Source organism: Oxyura jamaicensis, chromosome 1 (genome assembly GCF_011077185.1).
Source record: "Oxyura jamaicensis isolate SHBP4307 breed ruddy duck chromosome 1, BPBGC_Ojam_1.0, whole genome shotgun sequence".
NCBI lineage: Eukaryota > Metazoa > Chordata > Aves > Anseriformes > Anatidae > Oxyura > Oxyura jamaicensis.
The window spans coordinates 91,890,945-91,906,629 of record NC_048893.1 but is presented as its reverse complement, the minus strand read 5'-3'; the positions used below and the strand labels follow the sequence as shown (position 1 = coordinate 91,906,629).

Below are 15,685 nucleotides of genomic sequence, written 5' to 3'. Positions count from 1 at the left end.
CAGGTAAGGCCAGACAAGGGTACTGACCTGTTTACATGTGAGTGGCTCCATTTTGTCCCCTTATCCACTTATATTCCCATGCTTTTTCCTCCATAAATCCCCCTGATCTCCCCCTCTGGTTCCTCCCTGTGACAAGTCTTGAGCAGGCCCCCATAAGCTCTCCCCCTCGTGCTCCTGTAGCGCCCCATCCCTTCAGGCAGCGGCTCCCCTTGCACCCCAGCTGGCAATGAGAGCTGGAGCCGCTCCCTTGGACACACCGTGTGGGTGCCACCCCCGGCCCACAGGGCTGGCAACTTTCCTGGGACAGCCCTGGGAGCAGACAGGGACAGGGATGATTGGGGATCCCCCCACCCGTGTGGGGTGATGAACTTTTTGTCACGTAACCTTCCGGCAGTGGTACCAGCCTTGGGACAAGAGTCAGGCCGTGGCCCTCCAGTCACACAGCACAGGTGTAAGCATGCAGCTACAGCCTACACAGCCAGGGAAATGGCAGTAGATTTACCAACCCTTCACAATACTATGAGGGTTAACACCACTGCCTGAGCACACAGGCTATGTGGACTGTCAGGTCTGTTCACATTGCACGCTTCTTCAGCAAGAGGGTATAACAGTGTTGGAGCTGACCCGTCTCTTTTTCTCTCTCCCACCGTCCACTAGGAATATTGTGCTGGAAGAGACTATGTGAATGCCAGCGGGCTTTGGTATTCCACTGTCACCCACAACGTCAAACATGAGTCCTTTGAGACTGACACCAAGAATCAGACAGACTATGATCAGACAGAATATGCAACTGTCAACATGCCTACGAATAAGCGAAATACCACCTCCTCTGAAGAGCACAGTGCATATGATTACGTCCTGATAAACTAGAGAGTGACTCTTTCTGCTCCCAAGCAGGCCTACTCAAATATTCACTTGAATATTTAAGCCAGCCTTCCTAGCCATTTCACCTGTCAACTCTTCAAACAAACCAGAGAGCATCTCTCTTATACAAAGCTTACTCATTAGGACATGTCTGCCAGTCAGTTCCAATGAGACAAATCTGTCCATGAAAAGGTGATCGCAGGAAGACGCATGGACAAGGTACAGGACTCAACAAGTAAAACAAGAGGAATCATCAGTAACTACCATTGCAAAGCAGGGTTCCTCTATAGAAAACTAGGTGCTTCTTTACTAGAAGAAACTGAGGCTGCACAATTTTTCTGGATAATTACAGTATTTTTAAGGGGTTATAGCAGAACTAATGATGGAAATCTCAAAAATGCAATAATAATTACCCCCTCCTTTTTTTTTTTTTTTTTTTATAAATAAAAAGCATAGACTTTGTGTTAGGTGTACTTACTTTTTTTTTTCCAAAGTTTCTCTGGCCAGCTTGATATAGACCAGTAAATATACCATGATGCAGCATACAATCTGGACAAAGAATTCCTTTCTCAAATTTTTCCCCCTGCCACCCGTTAACATAATACTCCTTGTCTCAGAGTGAAGTCTTAAAGTTGGATGCAATTAAAAAAAAAAAAAAGGCAAGAAACTGCATACAAAACAACAACAAAGTCCACTCACTGCAAACGACTGCCACCTAGAAGACCATGAAACCTACAAAGACCCCTGTGCTGCTCAGGTGGAATTTGGCTCTCCACAATGCCAGAACATAGCCCATCAACCTGCTGCAAACAGAATTTTTGGATGTGCACGTAGGACTGAAGCTGGTTATTCAACGGTTCACCAGAGCTCATGAAATGATTATGTGCCTGTGTTCTTCCTTAGGCATATTTTTTTCTGTATCTTTGTATTAAAACAATTTGAAAGAAGACATTAAGCTGTTTTCCTGATTTTAAATATCCCCTTGTATCTAATCTCTGTCTGCAGCCCTAGCTTTATAGCATGGTTCCTTTACACATCCCACCTGCATTTTCTGCAGTTTCATCCCATCTGTGGGGCCAGAGGGCCCCACAAAGTAAATGGTTGCACACAGCAGAGGACAGATGTTGCAAGCATGGTGTAGGCACTGCTGTAGTGCCAGGCAGATAAATCTGCCCAGAATTCGTGCTTTGCTACACAAGCTGCCTACCATGGGATTTTAAAGGGCTGGTTGTACAGTCCACAAGCTGAATTACCAGAACAATATTTATTTTCCTTTTTGAACCATAGCTCAGTTGCCTCAGTCATCTCCATGTCATCCACACTCCTATTAAAATGAACACTATGCATTCTCAAATTACCTAAACAGATAAAAGATGTTCTCACATATCTCTGCTCTGACCCTAATGGATTAAGTCATAATTATTTTATCTGGCTATCTTCTTTCACATTATCTATTTACCTCAAATATATAAAAACAGATATGACTGTCTTTTTTGGACATTTCCTTCAATTAGATTTCAAAGCATGGGTGAAGATGGACTGTAAAGTCAAATGTTTTCTGTTTAAAATAAATGTATAAAAACTATAGTGTTAACTATATAATCATAGTGTTTCATCAAATGAGAACTGAGGCATGGAAAGAGAAATTATGGTTCTTATAGCCACTGCTACAGCTTACAAATTAAGATGTGGTCAGAATTAGTCACAAATGACAGCCATGTGATACTGTAATTTGGTCTAGACTGTTTCAAAAGCTCTATTAAAATTCAAGCAACGACAAACGTGGTTTTGAGTGTATGTCTTTGTCAGACAGGCAATTCATACTACTCTCAGCATTTAGAATTCCCATTGTTATTTTTCAACTCAAACTGCTGAAAGACAGGAGCTGCTGAAGAATGAAAACAGTCACTTTAAGAGTAAAAATAAATAATTTAATGTACAATGTAGTCATCAGATTCCTTAAATAAACATTGGAAAAAACAAACAATTCATCATATTTCTCACAGTAAAAAAAGTTTCTAAAAATAATTTTTCCTATGCAACATTATTAACATTTATACAGGCTACAAACGTTTCTAAGTGAGAAGTTACACTTCACTAACATGGTAGTGAAGATTTCATGTTCCTCAAAAAAATAATGCTTAGTTTTTAAACTTATAACCAGTTACTGGCTATATCTTTCTTGCTACACTGGCCTACATTTTGCTTTAGCACCTTTTTCTTGGCATTGGTCTGTCCCATATGATTTACTGTCAACAACTGTTTGCTGCCTTATTAAGGCAAGAACTTTGCATTTGTTCATTCCTTTTTTTTTTCCCCCACTGCCAGGGGAGGGTGTATTAGAAGGGTGTACACCCATTTTCCTTCGAATTTAGAGATGGGGGCCTAATAGGTGTCTTTTCACAAGCACCAGTAGCCAATTACTGAAGTACACAGCTAATTTGACCCTTGAAAGATTCCTGCAGCATTCAGATGCATTAGTGAACAAGTCATGTTTCTTCCCGATGTTTCTTCCTTCTTCATTTTTATTTCACATTACAGATGAGGAAAAACAGTGCTGATGACACCTTCTCTATGAAGAGTATAGGGTGAACAAGGGGATGATGAGAGTTCAGTCTTACTTAAGAAGGAAGTGCAAAGGTTTTGCATATAATTAAAGAAAAGAGAAAGGATATTTAAGTTATAAGGTTGTTTTGAGAGGAAAGAACACTGGGGAGGATATGCCAGATGAAGTTGGTAGGGAAAGAAAAAGTACAAGACATGAGCACGGATGAACATGAAAATTAAGGATGAAGTTGTACAGAGAATTTTGCATAAGCCAAGAGCAAAAGAGAGGAGACACACAGGACTGTTTTTAATCTCGAGCAGGGAATCTAGATTTCATCATAAAACAAATTAGAGTTTTCCAAGTCAGTAGAGAACTTTATCAAGCAAGATGTATGATTTTCACAAGACTGAAATGGGTTACTCATAAGTCAGGACAAAAATGAAGGAGGTAGCAATGTCCTAGGAGTACAATACTGTTAGCAATACACCACATTTTCATTTGAAGAGAACCATCTTTAGACGTGTTTCAACCTAATTAATAGCTCTCTAACCTGGGATTACTAACAGACAGTAGAAGCCCATCTCTTCTAGGAGGTGAGAAAGATGAGGAGTCCATTATTTCTCTGAAAGTAAAAACAGTACGTTATTAACAATAAAATTAAACCTTAACATTTCAGAATATTCTTTCTTGATCTTTTTATGATTTTTTTTTTTTTGTCTATGAATGCTGCCAATATATAAGGAACAAAACAATATTGAGATTTAGAACTTCTGACTCGTTAATCGCTTGTTCCTTGTTAAGAGCACCAAGGAAGTAAAAAACAACTTAAGCACAAATCTTACTTATATACATTGTACTGTGAAGTGTTAGCCTAGGATCATAGGATATCCCGAGCTGGGAGGACCCATAAGGATCACTGAATCCAACTTTTGACTCCACACAGGACTATTTACAAATTAGACCCTATGTCTGAGAGCATTGTCTGAACGCTTTTTGAACTCCAGCAGGCTTGGCTCTGTGATCACTTCAAGGATTATTCTGAAGGCACTTAGGTATGGAGCTCAGTAAAATGAAGGAGTGGGAAAAGGGGAGAAGAAGCTCCATGCATGGTTTTCAGTGAAACTTCAAAGCTCATATAGCTTTTATACTGGCATTTCCATCAAGACAAGCTTAAATGTACTGGAATCACTACCTAGTCACAACGAAACCTGGAAGTGTGAGTGTTTGGTTCATTTAAAAGGTATCTTGGTGCATAATAAATTTTCTCAAAAAACTCTGAAAAGATACAAATTAGGAGGCTTTTTCATCCTTGACTGTGAAAACATCAAAAACTCACTCCCTAATTACACAGCCTTTTCCCTTGGATTTAAATTGGTGAGGAAAAATAATTTTAGTTATTTTGCTCCCTGTTATGGTACACATACACGAGGAGATTTTCTTTTTAACTGTATGCATTAAATCTGGGGATCTGAAAAGTCTGGTTGGACTCTGTAGCTCAGCATTATCATCACTACTCAATCACTCATCACAGGACCAAATAAAGAATTCCAGGTTATAAGTATAACCAGACTTTCCTGAAACTTAAATATTTCACTTTTTTTTTTTTTTTTTTTTTTTTTAATAGAGTTGTGCAAAACATGAACTAATAAATCTCAACATCTTCCCAGAAAGATTTTCCTCTTTTCTTCTTTTCCTAGAGAAAGAGTTCCTGTAATATACACCGCTTACATGTTGATGTGAGAGAAGCTGGGTCAAGCTTTAACTTGTTACATTCAGATGTCTCAGGATAAAAAGTGTCTTCTTCATCATAAATATTCTGACGTAGAATGTTTCTTATAAAATCTGGGTCCATTAAGTTTTCCATAAACCCTTCTGCTGATGGCGGTACAGAGAACTCTAGCTGGTAAAATACAGTGGAGTTTTCATTACTGAAAAACAAAGTCAAGAATAAATGCCTGCAAGTCACCACTGAATCTTTCCCTTTTTTGAGATTGACTTTTCACAAAGTTGATATGGATTATTATTATTATTTTTTTAATTTGTTCTAAAGAACAGCATCAAAAAAGGAAAGAAATGAAAGAGAAGAAAAACCTGCCATCAAAGATTCTAGTTTCATTTTTCCTCTCTTTTCTCAGAGCAACCCTTGACATTAACAGAAACCAGGCACATAACCCAAGACATGTTTTCAAATGCACAGAGGGCAATTAGGCATGTGAGGGTGAGGTTTTCAGCACTCATGCCTAACAAGTACATAAGGGTAGAGGTGCTGCAACATCTTGCGCGTAGCTTAGCTGAGAACATGCAGAAAGATTTGCTCTCCTGATAGCAGTAGGTGGCACAACCCAGCTGTGTTCCTAACCCAAGCTGTGGAGTGGATTCACCAAACCACTGAACCGGAGTCCATCTCTGGAGATTTCAATATCTGTGATCTACCAAACCCATGAATTACAATGAGACAGAGATTTTATACAAACAGAATTCAAAGCATCAAAAAGTAAGTTGGATGGAGAAAAAGGCAGAGGGGCACAGATCAACTTGTCAGTACATACACAATGCAACAGATTTGTACTTGGTCTAAATCGTGATTTATACCTGAAAGGCTAAAGAGCTGCAACTTGCTCCTTGAGCACAGCCAGTGTGCCCAGGGCTGATGGTGCACATTCCCCAGAATACACTCAGGTCGGCCTCTTGCCCCAGATGCAGGGGGCTCTTCCTCCACCCTTCCTCTCTCAAGGATCTTAGGCTTTTTCTAATCTACGTCCCAAGTTTTTCTCATGTCATCTTAATCTACCTGTAACGTTGCTTTTTCAGAAATCCTTCAGAAGTTCTCTCTGACTGACTGCCCATGCCACTCTGCTACATCTCTATGACAGAACCACACTATAGCTGATCTTCCCAGCCCACTTTTCCTGCTGATTCTCAGTCTCACTCCTGTTTCAGGACTGTGGTATCTTCACAGCTTAAAAAAATCATGTCTCAAACACAGTGAACTCCTCAGCCCTCCTTCAGTGCCAGTTTCTGCTGACAGTAAGATCTCCCCTCTATTCCAGCTCAAAGCTTTCTTCTGCCTCTGCAAGGCAGTTCTGGATGCTTCCCCCCACGCTACTACCCAGGGCCCATCAGCCTTCGGTGGCTGAGTTTCTCCTTTGTGTGTACCCAGCCACTGCAGAGACTAGCCTACCCTCCGTTATGCTGCCTGCTCTGCCTCTTGCTCCTGCTCCACCAGGCTCTCTAATGCTGCTGCTTTGAGATTTGCTCCCATTGCCCAAAATAAAACGTGGGGAGAAAACGGTCCAAACAAAGCAGAGATATGAGATTATTGTTTTGGTTTTCACTGACAATCTTGTTGCCTTTAGTTTTTGAGAACAAAGTTCATCCCTTCCCATAGGCCTTGTTGTATTTATTTAAGGTTATTTAACCCATGTTGTTCTCAGGTGGTCCCAGTAGCTCATTTTCTTCTTAAAACATTTTCTTGCATAAGCTTATTAAGGCCTTCACTTGGAACCAAAGACAACAGAGTAAATACCATACAGCAACAAAATGCTATTGTCATTGCATATTAGCAGCACTTGTCTTTTACATCAGAGAATCCTTCAGCAAGTTTCCACTACCTAAGCATACCAAGTTTCCCCCAAGCATCCTATTTTTCATAGATTTAAACGTTGCTCATATTTACATAGGCACACACGCCTCATCAAAAGTTTGTAGATTTCTGATAATTTTGGTGATAGAAATTGCTTACCTGAAATGAACCACTTGAGCTGACCTAAAGTAGCGTCCTAGAGCTGGAGATGAACTGTAGACATCTGTTAACTTGGAGAGAAAAAAAAATAATAATTATATATATATATATATATATATATATATATATTTCTTCCATTCACTCTCTCTCTTCCCCATAGAAGAAAGGACAACAAATCATTCTTAAAAAGGTGTTTTAAGGGGCATAAACACAGGCACTGAAAGTCACTTAGCACAGGAAAAAAAAATACACATTCCCTTTACACTTGACAGACAAGTTAATCTGTGTGTTTGAGTGATTACTATATTACTTTAACACACTGGAAGGCATTCAGGGTGAACTAAAAGTATGTGCTCAGGTTGCCCTGTGCAATTTATGTTGTTTGGCTAGGGCTTTTATTAGTGGCAAAAAGCCATTCTATTCTTACTTGGTAGAGGGAAAGATGCCTCTACTGAGACTCCCTTTACACAGTAAGTCTAAATTGACACTGCCATGCCTGATGAGTTTACCTCATCCGCAACAAGGAACAGTGATGGTCTAATGGAAATGGCAGCTACAAACCAAGACTGATATCATGTACTTACAGGGGAACACTAAACAAAAGCCTTTTAATTGGCATTGGGCTAGAAGTCCTCCGCAGATCCCTCCTAAACTAAATTGTTCAAAGGCTCAATGATAAAGGTGAAAGCTATGTCCTAGTTATTACTCAGATGTAGAGGGTATTTTATTTTTAATAAAAGTGTTGTTGTTGTTGTTTCCCCTTCCCTGGATCAATGCAACTGCTTGTTTTGTTAAAATCAACAATTTCTTTGCTTGGATCAGAACTTAAAATTGTACTACAAAAAATACAACTCAGAATTTAGTGAATTATGTGGACTTGCAAAAGGACTGAGTTGCTATACAGAGCAACAGAGTTTTCTCTAAAGGAAAACACTGAATCTATGTAACAAGATGAATCAACTCGTCCAAGAACCATGTCAACACATACCTTCTTAGTAATGTCATCAGCAAAAAGGTGTGGAAGACCACACGTCAACCTGAACTTTCCAGAAAAATTGTGGTAATTTCCACTATGTAGTAGTGCATCAGCATCCCAATAGTCATCCTCATCTGTGTAAACATCTAATATTCAAAAGAAAATGGAAAGAGTAGGAGAAGTTCCGGTTAGCAAAAATGTTGGAAAAACAAAACAACAACCCTTTGGCTTTCTCCAGGTTGGCTTTCTCACAGAATTCCTAGGTAATGATTGTCTGGGAGTGACACAAAAGTGTAAGTCACCTGAAGACAGTGACAGCACACAGAGGTCCGTGGAACATTTTTTCACTCTGCTACAAGAATTGCCATCTGATCAGCATACAGGTTACTGGTTGCTTGCAAAACTAAAAGACTTCACATCCACTACTCAACACACCACCTTCTGCAGTTGGCATCCCAGTCTCCTCAGCAATTTACAGAAAGAGTTCAAAGGATGCTACCATTCAATATATGTTTTTGATAGATTGTACATATTGTACATTCTTATTAGAAGATGAACAAAGAGTAAGATACTTACTAGAATATAGAACTAGGCTGATGATAATGACCAGGAACAATACTACAAAAATTGTAGTTAAAACCATCCATAGTTTACACTTCCAAAAAACGACTTTGCTGCATGATTTCCAGTGATCTCTCTCCTAGATACAAAAAAAAAAAAAAAAAAAAAAAAGGGAATGTTGATTAATAAAATAAGGTGAGAAAAATATTTAAGAATGCCTCTACTGCCACATTTAGAAACACAAAAAAACACACATAAATGAGAGAATGTCTCATTGATAAGCAGTGCTCTATTCCAAGGGTCCCCACCCTTGAGCACTGCCACAAGTGGGAAGGTAAACATACAGAAGGCAAAGGATATTCAAAGGCTGTCTATTACTCGAGAGATGTAGCGTTGCTCAGTTTCCAACTCTTGAATTGCCCAGAAAGCTGAGGTGCTACAAAGGTGCTTTCATTGCCTTTTTGCCTTTTTTTTTTTTTTTTTTTTTTAACCACAAGCTGCCTGTTTAAAGTCTGCCATCTCTGCCAGACAGAAACGTGTCTGGAACAATTTCCTGAATCATTCACCTTTGTGATGTTAATGATATCAGCCTGTATAGCTCCTGAATTCCAGCAACCAAAGCAAGTGGACCACTGTTTATTAGATATTGTTGCATTAAAAACCACTAGAGTAATTAAGACTTTTTGAGATAACTGCATTTTTCTTCAGAAGACTGAATACTGGAAGGCTATTGAGTAAATTGAAGAGTTTACTACAAGTCTCACCTGTTCTAGATGACAAGAAAGTAATCTTCAAAAAAAAAAAAAATGTGTATGCATGCATGTTCATGTAGGAGAGAAAAGACAGTGTCCACCTTTCCTTTACCTTTTGATATGACTTTAGATTTGAGGTTATTAGTTAGCCCAGCATTACTATATTTTTTTAAAAAAAGGCTTAGGTGATGTAGCAAAACAAGTGAATAACTCCAACTATTTTTTTCCACAGACAGAAGACTGAATGAAGTACAAGAATGCATAAGGAAGTGGTCCACATTGCTTTTTTAATTCATCCTCCTCCCCACGCACTGTAAACTGAGCTGTAAACTCCATGTCCTTTTTGACTTCAGTATCAGGTGAGGAAAATCACATGCTGTGGGTAGTCTGGGACATGCACGTGCAGGTAGGCAGGAACCAGCTGCTAGCTGGAGGCAATAATCCAAGTTACTTTCCTTTACCTTTTGAACTTTCCGAGAACCTAGCATAATAGAAAACTTTTCACTGAGTTTAACTGACATCCACCAGCTGGCTTAAAGCTTCTTGGGGAGTAGCAGTTGCACAGGGAAAGAGAGGCAACACCCACAGAAAGAGTTTACATGAGTCATTTCTCCAGGAGCAGGGGGGCAAACTAACAGAAAGTATCCTCTACTGACATCCCTGCATGAAGAAATTCCTTTGTGGAGAATGGGCAGCATGGTTAAAATATTTTCCCTCACACCATGCATTCAAGTGATCACTTATATTTAACAGGGGGATTATTTTATATATATATATACACACACACACATATAATGCATTAGAAGAATGAATTTTCAGTTTAATACCTGACACTAACATATCATTTTGTACCTGAAAAAAAAACAAAAAAACAAAAAACAGTAACTACTGTCTAGAGTACAATTATGAAATTCGCTTTGTTGTATCAGTTATAAATATTAGTCATACACAGTTATAAATAGTCCACATTTTCAGACTATCACAAAAGTGTAATTGCTAATCAAGCATAAGGTTGATCTTGAGCAAACATTCAGCTCTGCAACTATTCCTCACCAGTTGGTCCAACACCCTCTGGACATTGCCCACCTAACACAACAAGAGCACCAGGAAGAAGCGACAGAGAAAATCTCTCCCTGATGGGCAGAGCAGTTGTGATTAATTTGCTGGCTGAGCAGAAAGCAGAGTATAATAATTTTTCAGCAGTCCCCATAGGATAGGAAGCCAAATGCCAGAATCGACAGAAACAGAGCCTAGATGAAAATTCACAGTTCTGGGAAGGGGAAGGCTGAACTGAAACTCAAGGGTAAAGTTTCTCAAGGCAGCTCAGCCGATCTAGCTCCCCCCTATCTCTCCTCCACCCTTCCTTCTGTTCCTCTTTGAACCACCCTAGAATTTGTCTGACCCTGCAGCAAGCTGATTCAGCTCACCACAGAAGAGAAGTAACTGGCCCCCAGTAATATTACAGAAAATAGGGCTTTTGCCTGTTTAATGGGATAGATCAGCTCACTGAGATGATGAGTGGGGCTCACACAAGGAAGCAGGCACTGTTGCTTGCCCAGAAGGAAGAAGGCAGAGATGTCATGACTAAGGCTGCTGAGCTCCCAGGTGGGCTTGGCCATCCCGGAAGATCTGCCCCCACATAAAATTGGGAATATTCCTTTTTCTGCCACAGATTTTCCCTCTGCTCTTGAGTGAGTAATGAAAATCTTTGTACCACAGCCACCCCTGAGTAAACACTACTCTTCTGCCAGCTTTACACTATCCCATAGCTTTAAGCTAAATGCTAGGTGCTGACTGCCTCAGGATTCATATGCTAGTCTTAACTGAGGCTTTGGGACACTTTAGTCATACACGTTCCTGACTGTTAGCAACTACAAATTGCTCAAAAATAAACAGATGAACAATCCACATGCTTTACAAAGTTTGCTGCAAGGCATCCTATTCTTGTTTTGGCAGTGCCATTTTCTGATTAATTTGTTCTTGAAGACCGATTTTAATATGCATTTCAACATTTCTCCTTTCTAGTTTTGAGCCTAATCCCACTGGCAGCACATGAAAAGAGAAAGCAAAACTTAGAATACCAAGTAAAACTTTTATTTGTTAACATAAAGTTCACAAACAGCCAGCACCAAAAAAGTAACAGTGCTCAAAATCTGACTCCAACATTAGAAATCTTCATTAAACAAAATAAACTAAATAAACTTAACATACTTTCAGCCTTTACTTTCAAGCGAGTGATCTTTCCCCTTCCCTCAAACAAATCAATCCCTACAAGATGTTCCTGCAGTGTCGCTTCTCTTACTGTGTGGTATTTCCCCAAGAGCTCCACAAGCATCAAATGAGCAACTGAAATTCCTACCTTGCTCATCACAGCTGCTGAAGAATTTAGAGGCTTCTTGTGATCGACTTCGCTTTCTTCCCCATTAACTTCTTGTAATTCAATAACTTCATGCTCCTGATCAGAGCTTTGCCTTTTCATAGCTTCTGTCTCAGCGCGAGGACCTCTGTCTATGAAGCAAGCACGGAGCCAACTCATTTCCTTCTGGTTTCAGCTGCAGTTACGGCCAGCGGCAGTTCTGGTATGAAGCTGGAGATGGTAACAGTGAGAGAGCTGGGACAGTTTTCACGGGAGTGATGTCAAAACATTGATAAGTAAGGGGAAATCCTTGGAAAAGCAAATAACATCATCTGAACAAGCCACAGAGCAAGGGGAGGGTGAGGAAGTATCGATTCGCCTGTCTCCCGAACTACAGCCCTCAGCTGTGCAACACCAGGCTTTCCAGTTTGCCTGCTTTACCGTGCCAGCCTTTGACAAGCACAAGCAGGTGACTAAACCTTCAGCAATGCTGCCAGTTGCTGAGGTGGTTTTGAAAGTAACTGGATTGCGATTCCTGCTGCTTTCAGCTGAAGCAGTAAAATGCTTTTGCTGCTATCGGCACTGATAAACAAACAGATGTGTTTCTCGACAGTATAAACCAAGTAAAGGATCACATCGCTTGTGGTTCAGTTGGGATCTGAAGGGAACTTATCATTTCCAACAGTGCTTCTAATTTTAGCCTCCCAGTATAGTCTATTGAGAACAGAACGCTGCTGACCTTTGTGCTGGCAATTTGCTCTCTCTGGCTATTCAGCAGTCTGAAATCATGCCTGGTGCTAAAGAAGCATTTATGTCTGTTCACATACTATCAAGCGGAAATCTGAATAGTAACTTCCATGTGAAAAAGAACAAATCTGAAGAGAGGTGGATGACCTTCAGTTTTATTCCATGTTCTCCAGGGTATACTTTTATAAAGCAACCATCCTGTGAATTGAGAACTGATCTGCACTAGATTGCCACATGAACTCTCCCATGCTACATGAGTCACATAAGAGCTTACTGCAGCCAGAGGCTGACTTATCCCCTCCCTCCCAGTATCCTTCTTCCTACCTCTCATTTCTCTTGTTCTAACTCCATCCTTGGGTTTCTCCTTCCTCCCCACAGAGCACTTCTCTTTTACTCCTCTGGATCAAAAGGGTTGGGCCAGTAACTGCACTCCTGCTCATTCTCTTGCCTCAGAAGAGAGGACAGGGAAAAAGAAGCATTAAGAAGGGAACAAAGCCTCTTTCTCCAACAATCTCCTCTGCTGTATGAACACCCACTCACAGCACTGCTCTTTCTTTTCCTTGCCAAATGCTATGGATGCTTTCCCCCACATTTCCTCATTGTGCAATTCTTCTGGCTAAGGATGCCTAGAGCATTCCCAGGGGGGTCGATTGCTGATGTCCTGTGGTAGTCATTCAGGCAAAGGCAATGCCTCAGGCTGAGCACAGAGCTTGTTTTCATTCAGCAAATAAAAAAGAAATGAATTCAATGCCCCACCTTTTGGTGAATCCTTAAAAGGTTGGAGGACTGAAGATGAAGCTGAGCAGTCATCAAGATCAAAACAGGTGCCCGGATCCACAAGGATTCGCTTGGGACTTCCCAGCTAGAGAATACTTTACCTGCTTGTTCTCACTACTCCTGCTGAAGATTAAGTTAATTTATTTCATTTCCACACATATCAAAGACCTTACCTTCCTAGGGAATTGTCTGAAAGCAAAAGTTTTTTTTTTTTTTTTTTTTTTTTTTAATAAGTCAAACAAGTTAATGATTATGGATCTCGCTCCATAAAAGCCAAAGTCCATTTGTTCACATGTCTTAATGAGCTCTGCACAAACTCTTGAATTTCTGTCGTCTGGGTGATCCAACTTCCATACTTGGTGCTTTTCTTGTCTGTGAAGCAACTGATATTTCTGATTCATGGAGCTGCAGAATTCTTAAAAAGGGAAATTGAGAACTGACCTGAACTTTGTGGCCTAGGCTCTTATCTAAAACAGAACCACAGGAAACCTGCTTTCTTCTGTTGTGAAGACATCTCTGGTTTCAATATCAGGAAATATGCCCTTAAACATGTGCTTTAGTACAACAGACAGGTTTGGCTCCATTTTATAAGTGTAAACTCCAAGGTACAATTGCAGTTCTGATTACATCGTGGGCTTGCAGTTTCAGAGGCACTGAAAATGAAGTGAAACGTAGCCACTTACATTTTTATCATGTGTTTATTGGAAAGGAAGAAGTGAATGGCTGAGTAGCTATCCTTAGCTTTAAGGATACTAAAAACCCTTCAGAATATCATTTGAGCATAGTTTAGGTAGGAAGCAGTGCCAGGCAGGTAGCAGGGCCGAATGCCCAACATTAGTGCAAGAAAGGAGAGGGAAGCCTATCAGACACCAGAAACCTACTATGTAAACACTACAGTATTAACTCATTGTCGTGTTTTCCCCACAGTTCTAAAGCTAAACAAGAATCACATACTTATGTGCAGTAGAAAAAAAAAGCACACTGTGAACAGCAAGGACCGGTACTCAAGTTGCCTGCTTCATCTTTTTTTTTTTTTTTTTTTTTAAAAACCTTAAAGATGAAAGCTAAACACTTTCAAATACTCAGCACAATTTTAGGACTATCTAGAAAGTGCAGGCAGACGTTTTATTCAACTGAATACCAGAATTCTTAAGTCTCATAAAGAGCTTTGGAAACTTGAAATGAGCAATACTTGGGCTCATCAACAGTTTATACTTTTCTAAGCTAGGTTTACTTCTAGGGTTAAAAGATTGACCTTATGACAGGTGTGTGGCTGTCATTTTCTCCTCTGCTTTCTTTGAGACCAAAGATGCATCCAACTACATAAATCCGTTTTCCTTTTAAGTCTCTTCCAGTGCAGTGTGGCCATATGGACACAGCTCTTTCTTCTGGCCAGAAAGAGAGACAAAACAGAGAACCTGACCTCAAATGTCTGCTCCCTGCAGACCAAGGACATCAAAGAAAGCAGTGTGAACCCACAAGAAGCATTCCAAAGTTCACAGAGCACTCTGCAGCCAGACATTAGGAATTCCCTTGTAACACACAGCAAACATTAGGCTCTACAACTATGTAAAACTAAGTGTAAAGAGATTGTAAGAAAGCACTAAATGCTGGACAAGATGTCCAGGTACATCAGGAAAATCTCAGAGCTGCAAAATTTTGCTTGTGTTTATGAAAAGACTGGGTTCAACAAGAAGGCCTTCCTGACAGAGCAATAATGCTGATACAGACTGCTTGCAGGTGCCCCAGGAGAAATGCCACTGTGCTATGTTTCATCCAGTCCTGCATACGTGGTACTTTCTCTCCTCAGACAGCAGTAGCAATGCACCCCCTTATTTTAGCCAGGTGTATGTGCAGTTTCTTGCACCTGGTGAAGACACTAACATATTGGCTTTGACCCAGGCAACCATGCTCATGCTGGTTTGAAGACTGAGCTACCATAACACAATGCCACTACAATTGCTACATGCTACTTACTACATGAGAGCCAGCTGAGTCCTCAGCTGTTTGGAGGGGGAGAAGAAAAAGAAGAAAAAAATAGTCATCTTGAAGTCTGGATACATACAACCTCATATTCTAGGGTACAGATCTGAGTCCTGTTGAGATCTGACTCCCACTTCCTTTTATAATGGAAATCATTCTGATTTTGGTGATTTCATCACAATCTAATATCAAAGAAGGTGATTAATTCAAATATACAGTATTATCTTGATCAACTACATGCACAAATATGTCTAATAAAGCCTGTAGAAGTGATAAGTGATGAACAGTATTTTAAATGCCAGACCAAGGAACTGGTAGTTTGTGAGGTCTTGTAGGATTTTTTCTTGGCAACTTAATTAAAACATAATTCTCAATGTGT

The 15,685-nt window shown here is 40.1% G+C and overlaps 1 protein-coding gene across 4 annotated transcripts; it reads right to left on the bottom strand.

The window, feature by feature from the left end:
- Positions 1-2,773: 2,773 nt before the first annotated feature.
- Positions 2,774-13,951, bottom strand: C1H3orf52 (chromosome 1 C3orf52 homolog). 4 transcript variants are annotated; one of them, XM_035315169.1, is made up of 7 exons: positions 12,871-13,949; positions 11,803-12,030; positions 8,707-8,830; positions 8,143-8,276; positions 7,155-7,225; positions 5,141-5,340; positions 2,774-4,034 (listed from the first exon to the last, which is right to left on the bottom strand). In XM_035315169.1, coding segments are annotated over exons 2-7 (708 nt in total). In that variant the 5' UTR covers positions 11,980-12,030; positions 12,871-13,949; the 3' UTR covers positions 2,774-4,032. The 4 variants fall into 4 exon arrangements, with proteins under 4 accessions (XP_035171060.1, XP_035171057.1, XP_035171059.1 ...); XM_035315166.1 differs by lacking the exon at positions 2,774-4,034 and having other exon boundaries at positions 4,415-5,340; positions 12,871-13,951; XM_035315168.1 differs by lacking the exon at positions 2,774-4,034 and having other exon boundaries at positions 4,415-5,340; positions 11,803-12,019; positions 12,871-13,951.
- Positions 13,952-15,685: the final 1,734 nt, after the last annotated feature.

Coding starts and splice junctions, on each gene's coding strand:
- C1H3orf52 (XM_035315166.1), bottom strand. CDS start 11,979: ATGAGTTGGCTCCGTGCTTGCTTCATAGACAGAGGTCCTCGCGCTGAG. Junction 7,226..8,142: donor CTGATGACATTACTAAGAAG/GTATGTGTTGAC, acceptor TTTCTCTCCAAG/TTAACAGATGTCTACAGTTC. Junction 5,341..7,154: donor GCTCAAGTGGTTCATTTCAG/GTAAGCAATTTC, acceptor TTTGTTTTTCAG/TAATGAAAACTCCACTGTAT.